We start from the raw sequence: 18,776 nt of genomic DNA on the forward strand, positions 1-18,776 counted from the left end.
AAAACTGGCCATTTTGTTCCTCCGCAATTTGTTTGGTCAGCTGTTCCATCTGGATCTCTATACTCCTAATCATGGCCATGCTATTGTCCTGTGCTCTCACAATATTGTACTGCGCGCTCACAATCTTTGTCCGGGCGTCTTCAACTTTACTCATTCTTTCAAGCATGGATGGATCCTCAACTTCAGGTGAATTGTTATGATAAAAACAGTGACCATTAGGATGAACACCTCCACAAAAATCACACTTGATTGACTGACTCTGGCTTTGAGATGAATGAACAACATATAATTGTTGGGGCAATTTAGCCATTTGTGCAGTTAGTTGCTCAATCTGCTGTGTTAGAATCTTATTTTTAGCCAAGAGTGCATCTTCTAACAACTCTTTATTCTGAAGATCTTGTCCATCATGTTGGGCTTTATAATCAGTTGATACCAATGCATCAATAATTATTGTCGCTTGTTCTACATCAAGGGCCATCATTGTGCCACTAGTTGCAACATCTAAGAGCATCTTTATGTCAGATCTGAGACCATTCAGGAATATGCTCAGTTGTGCAATATCTTCAAACCCATGATTTTGGCATTTTCTCAATATCCTCTTAAATCTTTCCCATGTATCACAGAAGACTTCATTTGCTCCTTGTCTGAACATAGAGATTTCAGACTTTGCTTTGATGTAGCGAGAAATTGGAAAAAATCTTTGCAAAATTTGTTCCTCTACATCCTTCCAGCTAGTGAGGCTCTGATTTGGAAGTGATTTGAGCCATTCCTGCCAATGAAAAAGAAAACAAGCGCATATAAACATTTTCAAGATCACCTCATTGAAAACCCATTGTTCCTACCAATTCATAAAATGTATCCAAATGTGAATATGGATCCTCATGTTCCATTGCTGTAAATTGATAGACACTGATGAGAGTGAGAAAATCGAGATTTATTTTCAAGGCCTTGGCAGTAGTAGGTATTGCAATATTAGAAAAATGTCTTGGTACTTGGTACATGACATAATCTCCAAGACTCTTCTTAGTAGGTGGTGCTTGTTGTTCTGTCATGTTGTTTTCTTCCTAAAACATATAAGTGGAGAAAAAAGGAACAAAGTACTTTGTTTTCTTTAAAAAGAATAAAATAAAATAAAATAAATTCAAAATAAATTTAAAGATAAAAATAAAAACAAAATATGTAAAATAAAATAAAAATAAAACAAAAACAAAAATAAAACACTAAAATGACATTAAGAGAAAAATAACAAAAATATTAAAAAAAAAGAAAAGAAAAAAGAATATAGATAAAATAAAAACTAAAAACAGAATAAAAGAAAACACTAAAATCAAGAAATAACGTACTTAAAAATAAAAAATAAATACTAAAAATAAAATAAAATAAAGCTAAAAAAAAATTAAAACTAAAAACTATAATTGTAAACCACTAACTAATATTCTAACGAACTAGCTTACGTAAAAATAAAAACTAAAACTAGTAATAAAATATAATTAAAACAAATAAATAACAGTTAAGTAAACTAAATAAAAATACCTAAATAAAACTACATAAACTAATCCTAAAAAAGCTAAAATAAAATATAATAAAATAAAAATAAACTAAAAATAAACTAAAATAAATAACGTAAAGAAAAGAAAAGAAAATAATATAAAAACAACAACTTTCTTTTTTTTTAAAACAGCAAATCTATAATAAAATTAAATCAAATCTAATTTTAATAAAATAAAAAAATCAAAACAAATAAAAAAATTAAAATATTTACAATATTTAAGAAATTATACTCAACAAATCAAATTTGTTCCCGGCGTCAAAAACTTGATGACTTTTTACGGAAAGTGCACCACATTTGTGGGAAGTAATAATTGTCCCTAAGGACGGATATCGATCCCACAATTATTGAGTACAATAATCGCTAAATATAAAAACAAGAACAATTAAAAGAGTTTTGAATTAATTGTGTTGGCACTGATCAATAAGAAAATAGACAAAGAATTAGTTGTTTCAATTGGAAAAATAAGGATTAGTTTCATCTCTCTCACTCTCAAGTATTTCAATTAGCATGTCAATATTAAGTTTTTTGATTGAAATTGATGCCCGTATAAAAATCATTTATATCGATTCCTCGCATATAAAATCCTTAAGAATGTCCCCTAACTATCGATCCCTCGCATAATTATAAGAACAACTTAGAATGAAGCTCAGACGTTTAATAGCAATTAACATTTCAAGTCTATTCCTAGCACTCAAATATGTTAAGTATTGTTGTTTAGGTCTGAACCCTAAAAATACCTCCCGGTCAGATTTAAGATTCTCAATTTGTCACGGAAAATTAAAAGTAAAACAACAATACCAATAATCAATCAAGAACTGAATATTAATACATAAGATATCACCTGAATACATAAGAGTTTGAGCAGATTACTCCCAATCCCAAAGGGTAGAATTAGCCACGCACTTCTAGCACCTTTCATTCTCCCAATTGGGTTACAATTGACTCTATGGTGTTTTCCTCTCAATCTGGCACACTACAGTTGAGCCTCTAGCCCTCTATTTATCCTAGTCTTCTAGGGTTAGATTGCTTCCTATGTCGCGCTAATGGACTAAATGATAAAACATAAAATAGACCCAATCTTTCTTTGCATCTTTTGCCATTTTGGGACCTTCTATCTTTATCTTTTTAGCTCAAATCATTCATTTTAAATCTAAATCTGCAATCTTCCTTAGAAATCTTCAATTAACACCAAATTTGGGAATAAAGTACTCTTATTCAAATAAATATCATAAAAAATATAAAAAGGTATAAATTCATAAATTAGGGATTATTTTATATGTAAATTAGCAATAAATCCTCATAAGTGCTTATATTTTAATATGAAATATTACTAAACACTAGCGCAGAAATGCTAATCAAATGCGGCTATTTTACATTTACAAATGCGGTTATAGAGCCGCATTTGCTCAGCACGCAGTTGTAAATCAGAGAAATACAAATGCGGCTATAGAGCCGCATTTGTAAATGCGATTTACGAATGCGGTTATTTCAAATAACCGCATTTGTATATTATTCTGAATGAGCTCGCATTTGTATATTCTTCTGAATGAGCTGGGGTTTTAGGGGCACGTTGTTGGTGAAGAGTGGAAGGGGAGAAGAGGAAACACGGTAGCGGCGGCGGAAGCAGTGGCGGAGCGGCGAGAGCGAAATGCGACAGCGGCGGAAGCAATGGAAGAGTACACCTTCAAAATGCAGAGCGAAACCCATTAAAAACGAAAGCAATATGGAAAGCGAAAGCCATCGAAGTTCAATGCAGTTGTTAGGAGCAATGGAAACAAGAGAATAAGGGGCAATGCAGTTACGTACCTTCGAAAATGAAGAACTTCGCAACCAGAGAAAACGAAGAACAGATATGAGCGCAAACGAAGAATGAACGAAACTGTTGAGCGCCTAAATATTTTAGGGTAAAAACCATTTACAAATGCGGCTAAACTTAAAAACCGCATTTGTAAATCAAGCTTTTTGATTTACAAATGCGGTTATTCAAATAACCGCATTTGTAAATCAAGCGTTTTGATTTACAAATACAGTTTTTAAGTTTAGCCGCATTTGTAAATGGAAGCTCTTGATTTACAAATGCGGTTATTTAAATAACCGCATTTGTAAATCAAAATAATTTCAAAAATGCCACCGCGTTTTTTACGAATGCGTTTAAGCGCTGAACCGCATTAAATAAGGAGCGTTCTTTTCTTATTTTTGTACTAGTGAAAATTAGGCACTTATCACTTATCGGAATCGATTGTCTCGTTGTTTCGATTGTGTAGAACAACTGGTTGAGTTGCAATTCCTCCACTGTTTTCCGAGGGTGCGTTGTAGTAGAAGGCTCGATTAGCTAGAATGAGGGCTTGTCATGGTGTTAACTGCCATGGGATACATCGATCTTTTGTTGTTGCTTCAGGGGTGGATTACCCTCAGTCAGTTGTCGCTTCATGTCCTCATTCTCCGTTCAGAGAGTTCGAATCTCCTCCTCATTCTTGTGTTTCATTTCCGCCATCTCTCTTTGAAGGGACATAAGCAAGGCCATCTACTCGCCTCAAACATCTTCTCATTCACATATTCCTGGTAGATACCATCTACTTCACTCTTCTCTCTACCATATCTCTTGGCCCCACAGTTAGCGCCAATTGTTCTTGTACAAAAGGGACTGAGAGAATTTCTACCGGCTAAACACTTAACTTCTCCACATTGGTCGGTCGTCACTACCTCCCTTCGCTCCTTCTCTAACTCTTCAGGTTTGGTCGGGCTTTACTTCCTTCATTCGCTCTAGTTCACTACCTTCGGATAAACTTCTCTTCCTTCATCTGCTCTCAGTCGAGAGGACACCTACAAAAGGTGCTCCAACGCTCAAATAGGTGTTCGGTATTCAATGCAATAAATGCGTAAAATGACGTACCTTTTCCTTGGAAGTTGTGCTTATTTATATGTATGTGATGAACCCTGATACTCTTGAGTTGAGATTAACGTATGGATCGTGGTTAAGAGTGTATTATCTAGTTCTCCGTATGACTTAACCTTGTTAATCATCTCTTGACCTTAATGCATTTTAAACATATCGCCGAGGCATCTAGAACGTTTCCCGTTCCGACCTATAAAATGACCTTTGGGATTAATTCTAGAATCGAGAAATTGTGGTAAAAAGTTGAGAATAGAAGAAGTTGCTTTGAGACTTTCAAAGAGTTCTGAAAACGAAAAACGCCTTTGAGTTCTCCTTTCAAATGTGTTGCGTCATATATCAACATTGAATATGGAATTTTTAGTTATAGGGCTTTGTTTATTTATGTACTTTCTTCTGTTTTACATTTTAAGTTAGTCATGATTAAATATTGCATGTTTGCAGGGATATTAGAGTATGAAAATTAGTTTATTTCTTAATAAGATAGTTTGCTCACTTAACATACAAAGAGGAACATGTGTGCTTTGTTATCAATTTTAATCAAAACGAGTTTTGAGATTTTATAAGAAATTTTTCTCACTCTCAAGTACTTGGCCTTAGATTATGAAAGAATATGAGCTTCACAAATTAAATCTTTAAGAACCTCTTGTGGTCTATAATTTGTAAATGAATTGAACTCCCTCAAATGCTCATATTATATAATTCTTTTTGCTAAGAAAAATTGGGCGTTAGATTATAATCTTTATCCCTAGCAGACACTATGTGAATTATAATCAATGTATAAAGTGATTACTTGATGGAACAAAAAAAGTTGGTATTGAAGGAATAAAGTTTTCTACAAACTTTATAATAGTTTTGAGTTTAGGATCCTTGAAAAGGTAACCAGTTATCATACCTTTGTGGATTCTTCAGAAAGATTACAACAGGGATCCATGAGGATCAACCTAAGAAAAGAAATAAGTGACCATGGTTATACCAAACTTTTGTTGTTACTCATGATCTCTGCGAATGAACTATCCTTGATGATGTATAGATAGATTTCATTATAGGACTAAGACAAAGGAAAATTACGTAAAACTGCATTGGTCCCCTTCAATAATTATTATTTTTGTATTGTATATACAGATAATTGCTGATAAAAAAAAACTGATAATTCATATACAATATTATCATCACACTAATTCATATACAACAATTCATTCTCACCAATGGCACTAAAATGCTAGGAAAGAATAATTGTAAGATCAAAAGTGAACTATTTTTAAATTATGTGATGCAAATAATAGCTTTTAAAATTTGGACACCCAAAATAAACTTAGAAGTTGAAATATCTTAATTTTTTATTTACATAAAATTTCATAAATATGATATAGTTTATAAAATCTAATTAATCATTAGATTGAATAATAGAGTCATTTAAGGTGTGCGAGTACAAAAGTTTGACCGTTAAATATCAAATGATCATATATATATATATATAAATAAATAAAGTGTTCTCAATAATTGACAATGTGTTAATAATATGAAGAAATATTGCTCAGTATAACCAGATAAGAATCACAGGTGGTATATATATATAATGTTTTGTGTTGATTATAGTATATAATCTACTTTGTAATGCAGTAAAATAAATATAACTCTTTATTCTTTAATTACTCTGTACATATCCATTATGTTATTCTTTAAGTATTCTCTAGATTACCTAAACTACCAACTACATTCCGTATTTTTTTTTTAAGATTCTCGTATATTCGTAATATATTTAATATTAAAAAGATGAATTTAATAGAAACGTACTACCTGCCTATTTTTCTAATACTAGAAGCTCAAAATTTGCTAAATTTAATAACTGGGGAACATATATGCGAAGTTGTTCTTAAACCTTCGTATGAAAATGTTGACTCGTCATCACCCACTATATTCTTAAAAATTCAGTAAAAAGTTGTACTCCTCCAATTGGGGCCCTCACAAACCTATCAGCATCATTTTTTTATATGATCTGATAAGTAGAGCAAGGTTTAGGACATAAAAATAAATTAGTGATTTTACATTAAAAGTTAAAGGACATGTGCCTTTTAGCTTATAATATGATAACCTACAAAGGGGTTCTATGATTTGTATATTTATTTTTATGCAAATAATAGGTTCTTATACTATATATCTTTCCCAAAAAAAAAGAACAAATATTCTTGTACTAGTAAGTGCTGACAAAACAAGTATGATTTTTAAGTAGGTTTGAGTAAGTTTCTTTATTTATAAATATTTGATTTAAATATTTTTTTCTTATTATATTATTTATATAAGATTAGTTTTTTTCTTAATTAAAACTTTAAATATCCTGATATTTATAATAAAAATTTTATTAAAATATTATATATATTTTAATAGCTTTTTTATTGTATATTTAGGAGATTTAGAGTTTGAATTAGAGAGAAAAACCAATTTTACCAAAAATATATTTAATTCTAGATATTTTTAGAAGAAAATAATCAAAGAATGAAATGATTTTATTATGAATTAAAATAAACTTGTAAAAAAACATTTTAAAAAATTATATATTTTTTTACTAGTTGTTTTATATAAAATAAAAAATAATTTCATTTTTATAAAGTATTTAAGGACAAATTCACCTTACCTTAATATGTTATGTTTAAGGTTTGTCCAAGGAAATAAAACACTATAAAAAATAGTATTATTTATAAATTTTTACCCACGGATATGAATTCGTAGGTAAATTTAATATTATATACGGATATTACCCACAAATCTAATTCATAGGTAAATTTAGCATTACTTACCAATTATTATTCATGGATCTCTATTACCTACCAGCTATTACCCATAAATTTCTATTACCTACCAAATATTACTTACAGATATCTATTACCTACCAATTATTACTCACAGATCTTTATTACTTACCAACTATTACCCACGGATCCTATTACATACCAATTCTTACTCACAGATTTCTATTACCTACCAATTATTACCCACATATCTCTATTACCTATTAACTATTATCATAATAATTATACATATAATATTAAAATATTATATATGAATAATTATAAAATCATAACTAATATTCATAAATAATAATAATAAATAATAATAATCATAACTAATAGGTATACATATTATTAATATTATAAAATTAATAATAATAATATAGTAATATAAATAATATTATTAGTATTATATGAGTAATATGAATATATTATTATTAATAATATTGATATTGATAATCATATTAATAAGTATAATAATAATCATAACATCACAATAATAATTGACTGATGTAATAATTAAAGATTTTTGTCATTCTTAAAAAAATTTAGTTTCAAATCCCACTTTCTACTGTTTAGGTATCATAAAAATGAACATAAAATAATATTTATTAATAATAATTAAAAAGAATAAAAAAATTCAAATTATAATTAAAAGTTTAAAAATAAAATATCTTGAATTACGCTCAGAAAGTAAAACTCTAACTTCAACCCTTTGATTCACCAAGCCAAATCTACCATAATATCATTCCACTAAAAATCGCGACTACAAACAAAAACTCTTTAAATTACAATTTGAATATTTTTCAAAACTTTTCTTATACTTTATAAAATTTATATCACAGTTATATTTCTCAGGAACTAAGAAAAACTAAAAATAACGTTTAAAATAATTTAGAATTTTACTTAAAATTTAATTTAATTTATTTCATGTTGATCCATATAGTTCACAAATTAGGAAAATTATTTTTAAAGACTAGAATTAAAAAAAAGTAATATTAATTTCAATATTTAAATAAAATATTAAAAAATCATAAACTTATTGAAGTTTTCTCACTAAAAAAATGTTAAGAAGTTATTGTTTACGTTTTTCATAATTTTAATTATTTATTGTTGGACTTGTTCTTGAAAGTACCTTTGTGAGTAACATTACATGACGGTTTAGAATAGTAAACGAATAATAAGTGTACCTGAGTGGAGAGTGGGGTCCAGGCACGGTCGGTTGACGTAGTGAAATTGCTGACGTGTCGATCTTCTTCTCTTTCGGTCGGTCGTTCCTTCTTGGTGTCTCCTTCGGTCGGGCGGGGGAGGGTACCTGCGAAGGCACTCCGACGCTCAAGTAAGTATGAGATTCTAAGTGTGGTTTAGTAAGTGAATGAAAACGTACCTTTCTCTGGCTTGAGCATCGTATTTATAGGATTGCCTAATGGGCTTTCTATCCCTTGGGCTCAGGAATACGAGTGGGTAGATATTAATGTTAGGAATATACCCATTGTTCTTAAGAAACCGGACGACCTGGATAAAGTGATAGCTAGGGCCCCTGTCGTGCGGTCGGGTTTACCTTCGGATATTCTTATTGCTGAAATATGTGGGTATACCGACCATGTCTGTCATGGAAGGGAGAACGCTCCAGTAGATTTTTTTTATGTTTATAGTACGTTATTCGCTGATTTGAAAGTGACTTTGTCGTTCGATGAGTTCACGATGGACGTGCTACGGTTTCTCAACCTAGCTCCAACCCAACTTCATCCGAACTCATGGGCGTGCATGCAGGCCTTCCGAATGGTGTGTCAACTTTTTGATTTGACGCCCAGAGCGGAAGTGTTTTTATTTTATTATAAAATACATTCGGCCAACCCGGTAAGTTGGGTGTCATTGACCAGCCGTCCGGGGAGTGTGCGTTTTGCGGCCTTTACCACGTCCTACAAGAACTTCAAGGAATGATATTTCAAGATATTTGTGGAGCCGGACGGCCGAGAGTATTTTTATAATGATGATGTTACCAAGTTTCCGTTCCATTGGACCCAGAATCCGACTGTACTTAACACGAGTTCCCGTACGGCCCTGTCGGCTTTGGATAAGGCCGTTATGATGGTGTTTGACCAACTCCCTCACAAATTACCTACGAGGGAGATAATTTCGTTATATGCGTCGTCCGATCCCTGGGCGGATTTTATTGGTATGTGATTGTAAATTTGGTTTGATTGAATAACTTCATTAATAGTGTTTAATCCTGTGTGTTTTGCAGAAATTATGAGTCGGGCGGACGCTTCTTTGCATGAATATATGAACAAGTTGCGTCAGAGTAGGGATGGTCAGTCGGCCTCTGTCGACACGACCGGGGCGTTGGCGGCCGTTCCGTCCACAACGGTGCCTACGGCGGGGGCCTCGGCTACTGCGAAGAAAAGGGGTCGGCCCCCGAAGGGAAATTAGGAGGGCCGAGCTGGGCCATCCTGAACGACTTCTGAGCCAACGCTGTTGGCGGTCGGCATGAACATAGCGGCCCATCTGCAGGCGGAGCTGACCGCGGAAGAGAATGAGATTTTTGCCACCATCCCGACAACCAAACTGATGGTAGAAACGTTAGAGTTACAAAGCCGGGCGCTTATGGCAAGCCGGACGGTGGTCGAAGAGCTCGAGAGAGTGACGACCGTCACCATTCCTCGGTTGAAGAAAGATGTGACCGAGGCCACTCAAGCTACAAAGATGTCGACCGAGAAGGCAGAGAGGTTGAAGGTCCAGTTGGAGGAGAAGCAGACGGCCTTAAAAGCGCAAGAGGAACTCGCGAAGAGTCTCGAGGCGCAACTGAAAGAAGGAGCCGACCGGGAGGAGGCTCTAAAAGCGGAAGTGGCCAAGTGTGACGACTTCATGCTTCGCATTAGCGAAGAATACTTCCGGTTGGGCATCCAACAAGTGGCTTGTCTGCATGGTGCCCCACTGGAGGACGACCGATACGACATAGAGTAAATGGTGGTCGATGGAAAGCTGGTGCCGACTAACCCTGGCGAAAATAATGAGGAAGCTGAGGCTGAGACTCCGGGGCCATAGCCGGACGCCTCGTTTGAAGAATTAATGAATATTCCGTAGATAATTGCTGGACCCGGCATGTGGGCATCGTACAATGGTTTTATTTTGAACGTATTATTTTGAACCTTGTTTGTTTGTCGTAAGTAGATTTTATTAATTTGAATGCCGGACGAGGCGTAGGTTGTTCCGATCACAAGAAAGTAATATAATTCTGAGTGCGTTAGTAATAGTTTGACAATTCGAATGCCGAACGAGGTATGCTTGACTTCGTTAGTAATAATGCGAATGCCAAACGAGGCATGGATAATTCTGATTACGTTAAAGTAATATGATAATTCGGATGCCGAACGAGGCATAATTGATTCTGGTTGCGTTAAAGTAATAATGTGATAATTCGGTTGCCGAACGAGGCATAATTAATTTTGATTACGTTCAAGTAATATGATAATTCGGATGCCGAACGAGGCATAATTAATTTTGATTACGTTCAAGTAATGTGATAATTCGGATGCCGAACGAGGCATAATTAATTCTGATTACATTAAAGTAATATGATAATTCGGATGTCGAACGAGGCATAATTAATTCTGATTACGTTAAAGTAATATGATAATTCGGATGCCGAACGAGGCATAATTAATTCTGATTACGTTAAAGTAATAATGTGATAATTCGGATGCCGAACTAGGCGTAGTTTGGGAGTGATAGAAGAAATAGGAGGAGTGTAGTTTATAGTGCCTCGTTAAAACCTTCTCGGTCGTAAACCCTTCTTAGGGAAAAACCGACTGAGCAAGGAAAGAGTGCACTTTTATTAATTCAACTGTAATAAAATTTGAGATGCGTGACATTCTACGTTCTCGGTATGTTCTTTCCAGATAAATGTTCTAAATAATAGGCTCTGCCGGCTGCTGTGTCTGCTATGCGGAATGGTCCTTCCCAATTGCTAGAAAACTTGCCGCCTTCCTTCCGGGCGTCGCCTCGCATTTGCCATACTAAGTCACCTTTGTGGAACTGTCTTGGTTTAACTTTGGAGTTGTACCGCCTGGCTGCTCTGATTTTGCATGCTTCCTCACGAATTCTACACTTGTGTCGAAGCTCGTTGATAAGATCTAGGCCAACAGAGAGACTTTCCTTGTTTAGGTCAAGATCAAGGGTTTGTCGGCGGAGGGAAGGTTCTCCAATTTCGACGGGGATCATGGTTTCAGTGCCATATGTTAGGCTGTACGACGTTTCTTGTGTGGTCGTCTGAGGGGTACAGCGATACGCACATAAGACTTCTAGGAGTTCTTCAGTCCAGTTACCCTTGGCTGGGCCAAGACGTTTCTTCAGCTCGTTCAGAATGACCTTGTTGGCGGCTTCTGCTTGGCCGTTTGTTTGTGGGTGTTCGACGAAACTGGTGATGTGTTTGATGTGGAGTTTCTCGTAAAATTCAGCTAACGTCCGGTCGGTAAACTGCCGACCGTTATCGGTGATGATGATCTGTGGGAGGCCGAAACGACAAACAATATTTTTCCATACGAAATTTTGGACATTGCGAGCGGTGATCGCGGTTAGAGGTTCAGCTTCAATCCACTTGGTAAAGTAGTCAATGCCGACCAGTAAAAATTTACATTGGCCTTTACCGGGGGCGAAAGGGCCAATGATGTCCATACGCCATTGGACGAACGGCCAAGGTGACAACATAAAATGGAGTTCCTCAGGTTTTTGGTGGGACAAAGTGCCAAACTCTTGACATTTAAGGCATTTTTGGACGAAATTGGTGCAGTCGCCTTGGACGGTCGACCAGTAGTATCCGGCTCGGAATACTTTGGCAACCATTGTTCGCGCGCCTGAGTGAGTGCCGCAAATTCCTTCGTGCAATTCTCGGACGACATAGGAAGCTTGGTCGGGTGTCAAACATTTAAGGAGTGGTCGGGTATAACCTCGGCGATAAAGGTCGTCGCCAATTAGGACGAAACGGGCGGCCTGCAGCTTCATGGTTTTTTCACCGAGAGGATTACATGTGCCATCGAGTAAATATTGCTTAATTGGGGTAATCCAAGTAGATTCCGCGTCGGTCGTTAGGCATTCCTGTAGGTCGATGCTTGGGCGTACGAGCGTAACATGGATGACCGACCGATGTATTCCCTTACACTTCGTGGTTGCCAACCGGGACAAGGCCTCCGCGCAAGTATTGTGATTGCATCGAACGTGTTGCATGGAAATTTCCGAAAATGTGCTCATTAACTGTTTGACTAAGTGATAGTATCGCTGCAGAAAGCTTTCTCGTACTTCATATTCGTCATTAAGCTGACCGATGACTAGTCTGGAATCACTTTTGCAAATTAACTTAGTGATTTCCAATTCTTGAGCGAGGCGTAGACCGGCTAAAATGGCTTCATATTCGGCCTGATTGTTTGAAGTTTTGAAGTCGAATTTTAGGGCTTGCTCGATGACAATCTCGCCGGGGCCTTCCAAAACGACTCCAGCTCCGCACGACCTTTCGTTGGAGGAGCCGTCCACGTATAAAATCCACGATGATTGTTCAGTCTCGGCTGAGGAAGGAGTGAGTTCGGCTGCGAAATCAGCAAGAGCTTGCGACTTGATGGCTCCTCGTGGTTGGTACTGAATATGGAATTCGGATAGTTCTATCGTCCATCCGATCATTCGTCCAGCTAAATCTGGTTTAGTGAGAATCTTTACAATAGGGTAATTTGTCCGAACAATGATACGATGATTTTGAAAATACATACGCATTCGTCGGGCGGTAATGATGAAAGCCATAGGCACCTTTTCGATCATTTGGTATCGGATTTCGGTGCCATGGAGAGCGCGACTAACGAAATAAACTAGCCGTTCCTCAAAATTAATTTCTTGCACTAAGACTGAACTAACGGCTTCGTTTGAAACGGCGAGGTAGACTATAATCGGCTCCCGGACGTCCGGTTTCTGGATGACCGGTGGGGAAGATAGAAAAGTTTTCAATTGGAGGAAAATTTCTTCGCATTCGGCCGACCACTCAAAGCGAGATGCTTTTTTCAATAATCGGACGATGGGTCTCGTTCGTTCTGCAAGTTTGGGAACAAATCTAGATAAGGCGGTGAGCCGACCGATGAGTCTCTGAATTTCCTTAATGGAGTTGGGGATTCTCATTTCGGAAATAGCTTTACATTTCTCAGGGTTAGTTTCTATGCCTCTATGGGTAAGCATAAAACCTAAGAACTTTCCCCCCTCGACGCCAAACGCACACTTGTCGGGATTGAGTCGCATCTGGTGCTGGCGGAGGGCCTGAAAAACTTCTTTTAGGTCAGCAACATGTTGCTTACATGAGTCGGACTTGACAACAATGTCATCGACATAGACTTCAACATTCCGGCCGATCATGTTGTGGAACACATGATCCATTAGTCTTTGATAAGTGGCCCCGACATTCTTCAGTCCGAAGGGCATAACTTCATAATAGAAATTATCGGAATCAGTCATGAAGGCTATCTTCTTTCGGTCGGCCGGGTGCATTTGGATTTGATTATAACCTGAATAGGCATCAAGGAAGCTGAGGATGTGATGTCCGGCCGCCCCATCAACGAGACGATCGATGGTAGGCAGAGGATATGAGTCTTTTGGGCATGCCTTATTGAGGTCCGTGTAATCAACGCACATTCGCCATTTTCCATTTGCTTTCTTTACCATAACTACGTTGGCTAGCCATGTAGTGTAATGGGCTTTTCGGATGAATCCGGCTTGTAATAACTTATCAGCTTCGACACGTGCGGCCTGGCATCGTTCGTCTCCTAAATTTCTTTTCTTCTGAGCTATCGGTCTAGCTTCTTTATATAATGACAGTTGGTGGGTAATGATCTTCGGGTCTACGCCAGGCATGTCAGCGGCCGTCCATGCGAACAGGTCAGCATTTTTAACAAGCGTTGTGCCGATGGCAACTCGGTCGTCCGGCTTTAGTGAGGTGCCAATATGTGTAGAGTGGCGATCATCCTGAAGTGGGAATGGATGCAAGTCTTCTCCTGCTTCCATGCGGGGGTCGTCCATACGAGGGTCAAGATCAACAAGGGCTATCATTTGGCGACGGGACATGCGTTGTCCGGAATGCCGAGTCGGGGATCGTCCTCGTTTTTGCGGGGGTCGGTCGTCCGGATTGGTCGTGTAGAGTCGCCGAGTTGGTTCATTTTTCAAACTCGCAACATAACATTCCCTAGCGATTTTTTGATCGACATGGATTGTTGCAATGTTGTTATTGGCCGAAGGGAATTTCATGGCTAAGTGTGGGGTGGAAACAATGGCTTTTAATCTGTTGATGGACGGTCGGCCGAGCAGGATGTTGTAGGAAGTCTGGGCGTTAACCAGGAGATATCGTATGTTTATTGTTTTATGCAGACCGTCTTTACTCTCTAAAGGTTGTATACAAGTTTATATACCCCTTAGTGTCAACCCGTTCACCTGAGAACCCTACAATTTGTTCGTTATAAGGTTGAATGTCTGCTTCTGGGATGCGCATTTTCTTGAAGATATCCCAGTATAATATATCGACCGAGCTGCCCTGGAATACCAAAGTCTTGGCAATTGTGAACTTGTCAATTTCCACAGTGATTACCATAGGGTCGTCCTGGGCTGGATCTATGGCTGTGAAGTCGTCGTCAGTGAAAGTGATCGGAGGTATGTGTGGGCGCCTTCTCGTAGTAGCATGAGCGAACTGAATGTCCCGGAGATGTTTCTTTCGGGCAGAATTTGAGCACCCGCCGCCGACAAAGCCTCCGGCTATATAATTTGCTTCGTGGTTTGGTTCGCCCAAGGTAACGGGTCCAACAATCATATTGATGACTTCGCGAACTCGTTGACGAGGGCGGGCGTTTCGGTCAGGACTTGTGCTGCGGGCGCGTGTACGCCGAACGGGGCTTTCACTGTGTTTCCGCGAAGCCTGGCTATGATCAGTTTGGCGTTTGTAGTTATTACGGTATGACCGGTCGTCACCACGGGATGGACGGTCGGTACTTCGTGGTGGGGATCTTGAATTTCTTATCTTCTTGACGAATTGCCGCAAATGGCCAGCCTGGATGAGTTCTTCGATTTTGTCCTTCAACGCTTGACATCCTTTGGTCGTGTGACCGAAATTTCGATGGTACTGACAACGCCTAGCAGTATCTGCATTCGGTGGTGTTTGATACTGTTTTAGTGTCGGAATTAAATCCGTTTGCAGTGCTTCATCTAGGGCTCGTCCCCTCGGAACAATTAAAGGGGTGTAACTATTAAACCTGGGGATTCGGCCTCCTCTGTTCCGGTCGGACCTTGGGGTGGTTCGAACGGTCCGTTCGGTCTCGAATTCCCTTTCTTTGCTCGGGGTTTGATCATTGAGGACTCCGGATCCGATGGCTTCGAACCGTTGGTGATAGTCAATGTGTTCCTCAATTTGCATGAATTTGGTTGCCCGAGTTCGAAGATCTTCCATGTCTTGAGGCGGCATTTTGATGAGACTTTCGGTAAAACGGCTTGGTCGGATGGTCGAAACCAAATGGTGTAACGTGACTTCCTGTTTGAGCCCTCGGATATTCATGCATGCCTTGTTGAATCTATCTAAAAAGGTTCTGAGAGATTCACCTTTCTCTTGTTGTACCGCTAGTAGAGACATGGAAGACATGTGATGCAGTCGGCTGGTGGCATATAGAGTAGAGAATTTTGCGGCTAAGACGTCGAAGTCGTCAATGGAATTCGAAGGTAGCTCTGTAAACCAAGTAAGAGGTTCTCCCTGGAGCGACGTGGGGAATACTTTACACCACACATTGTTATCTGTGGTATACAAAGTCATTTGCGTCTTGTAAACATTTAAATGCTCGTCTGGGTCGGTCGAGCCGTCATAGAGTTTGATGACGAGGCCTCTCCACTTGTCAGGAAGTGGTGTGGTGATGATTTCGTCTGTAAAAGGATGACCCCTTTTACTTATCTTTCTTTCGACTATTTCAGTTCTGGAAGCAGGATTGGTGTCGGCCGGTGTAGGTATGCGAGAGGCGGTTCGGTCGGCCATATGGGATTGGCCTTCTCGTTTGGGATTATCAACCTGTCGTTGGAGTTGTGCATTCTGCTCTCTCAATAAGGCGATTTCTTCCTCTTGACGGCGCCTATCCTCTTCGTGTTGACGACGGTCTTCAATCCCCTTTTGCCGCAGTTCCTCCATCTGAGTTTGGAGGGTTTGAATCATAGTCATCTGTTCTGCCATAGCGTCGTTGTTGTTCCTTGTTGCAACCATTATAGCTTTAAAAATTGCAATCTTGCCTCGGCCCCACGGTGGGCGCCAATTGTACCTGAGTGGAGAGATGGGGCCCAGGCACGGTCGGTTGACGTAGTGAAATTGCTGACGTGTCGATCTTCTTCTTTTTCGGTCGGTCGTTCCTTCTTGGTGTCTCCTTCGGTCGGGCGGGGGAGGGTACCTGCGAAGGCACTCCGACGCTCAAGTAAGTATGAGATTCTAAGTGTGGTTTAGTAAGTGAATGAAAACGTACCTTTCTCTGGCTTGAGCACCGTATTTATAGGATTGCCAATGGGCTTTCTATCCCTTGGGCTCAGGGTGGTTATGGATAGGTCTTACCAGTCGTGCTCCGGAATACCCGGAGAACATATCTTCTTTAAACGCGTATTCCTTATTCTTCGGAGGTGTATCTTAACCACCTTAGCTTGTCATACAAATGCCCTCACATCTATTATGCGTTCGGTCGGTCGGCCACGTTCGTCCGGTGCCTACCGGTACACTTGCCCCCTAGGCTCGAGGTGAATAAAAGCTGAAGAGTCGTAATGATTGTTGTGCCTTTCGAGGTGTCAGACATTAGTTCACAAATTAGGAAAATAATTTTTAAAGACTAGAATTAAAAAAAAGTAATATTAATTTCAATATTTAAATAAAATATTAAAAAATCATAAACTTATTGAAGTTTTCTCACTAAAAAAATGTTAAAAAGTTATTGTTTACGTTTTTCATAATTTTAATTATTTATTGTTGGACTTGTTCTTGAAAGTACCTTTGTGAGTAACATTACATGACGGTTTAGAATAGTAAACGAATAATAAGTATCTTGATTTCACCATCAAAGATACCGAGATACCGACAAAGACCCTCTACTATGATTACAACCCAACGTTATAAAAACAATATGTTTGAAATTGATTTGTTGTTGTATATATTTGACTTGAATTATAATATATTTTAATTGTGTTATATTGAGTAAAGAACATAAGATACTTTAATTGATCATTGTGGTCAAGATGGGTTTAATTTTTCTTTTTTATCAGCAAAGAATAATTGAATAAAATGAAATATTTGAGGGGTATCCCAATCCTATTACAATTAAAAAAAAATAAAGCCTATAAACTATATAAGGTAACTTAAGCTAACAATTATAGCACAACAAATAACAAACTTAGACTTCCTAATTATAATTAGAGTCTTCACAACAGCTCATGCCAAGCCTTAGATAACTCATTCTTCCTTCATCTTCTGTACCGTCCCGTATCCGGGCGTTGACCAAGTCAAGGTCAAAGTCAACGCCTGGAGTCAAAGTCAACACAAGGCGTCGCCTAGGTGAAGAGACGCCAAGTGCCAGCATCGCCAAGAGGAAGCGTCGACAAGGCAAGGCGTCGCCTAGGTGAAGGCGTCGCCCAACCAGGGCGTCGCCAAGATCAAATATCATTAAGTCAAGGCAATCACAGTGCGGTTCCCCGATACCCATGGGTAGGAAAGACCATGGAGGGAGCGACGCCGTGGGAAGGCCTCAGGTCCCGATAATCCGGGGTAGTGATAAAGAGAAGGGAAAGGTGGCTTCAAGGCCATAGTGATAGCACCAGTGTAGGGCAGCCTGACTCGTGAAGTACCCCTGCCGCCCCAGAGACGCCTTTGGGACAGATACGACTCAAGGGGAGGGTCACGCCCAGGGTAGCCAGGCGCAGGGTACGAGAGGAAGGCAGATACGCTCTCAAAGTGAGTGACTAGATGATTGGGGGCATGAGTTGGCACCCAAAAAAGTCACCCCTTGCGCAGTAGCACTCCCAAGCAGGAGGACTCACACGTAGAAACGTCCCCAGATGGGCAGAAACGTCCCCAGATGGGGTCATGACGCTGTGAGGCCCTCCACGTGTACGACAGCCAGATCAGAATAGAAACACCATTTAGTCAGGTACCAGGTAATTAAAGTCATTTAATACAGTTTCTGTTTCGAGCGTTTAAGGTACTATAAAGGCTCCCAAGCGTTTCGACGTCTTAAATGCGCTACGTTTTCTAATTAAACGCGCTAATTGAGTGCGTTACGTTTTATGATTAAAAGAGCTTTAAGGCGCTTTAAATGCTTGGGTAGTTTAAATAGCGCTGAGAATGTTGGAAACAGGGTTCGAACTTTTGGCTATTTTTCTAGAAACACTCTAGTTGCTTGCTCGAGCCTTGAGGTTTTGCACAAGGGACTAGGGAAGGATTTTGGCCAGAACGAGAAAATATACACTAGACACAGTTTCCTTTTCACCACCTTCAGAGTGCCATACGCGGTAC

The 18,776-nt window shown here is 38.6% G+C and overlaps 1 protein-coding gene and 1 pseudogene across 1 annotated transcript; one reads left to right on the forward strand and one right to left on the reverse strand.

Annotated features, from left to right (window-relative positions):
• Positions 1 to 566: 566 nt before the first annotated feature.
• On the forward strand, positions 567 to 672 carry LOC137836265 (small nucleolar RNA R71; annotated as a pseudogene).
• Positions 673 to 14,636: 13,964 nt separating this feature from the next.
• Positions 14,637 to 16,493, reverse strand: LOC137834204 (uncharacterized). The gene has a single exon (XM_068642266.1). The coding sequence runs from the start codon at positions 16,491 to 16,493 to the stop codon at positions 14,637 to 14,639; it is 1,857 nt and encodes a 618-aa protein (XP_068498367.1).
• Positions 16,494 to 18,776: the final 2,283 nt, after the last annotated feature.

Source organism: Phaseolus vulgaris, chromosome 5 (assembly GCF_000499845.2).
Source record: "Phaseolus vulgaris cultivar G19833 chromosome 5, P. vulgaris v2.0, whole genome shotgun sequence".
In the NCBI taxonomy this organism is placed as follows: Eukaryota; Viridiplantae; Streptophyta; class Magnoliopsida; order Fabales; family Fabaceae; genus Phaseolus; species Phaseolus vulgaris.

Excerpts from the sequence above, each read along its gene's own strand:
- LOC137834204 (XM_068642266.1), bottom strand. The coding sequence starts at position 16,493 with ATGGTTGCAACAAGGAACAACAACGACGCTATGGCAGAACAGATGACT.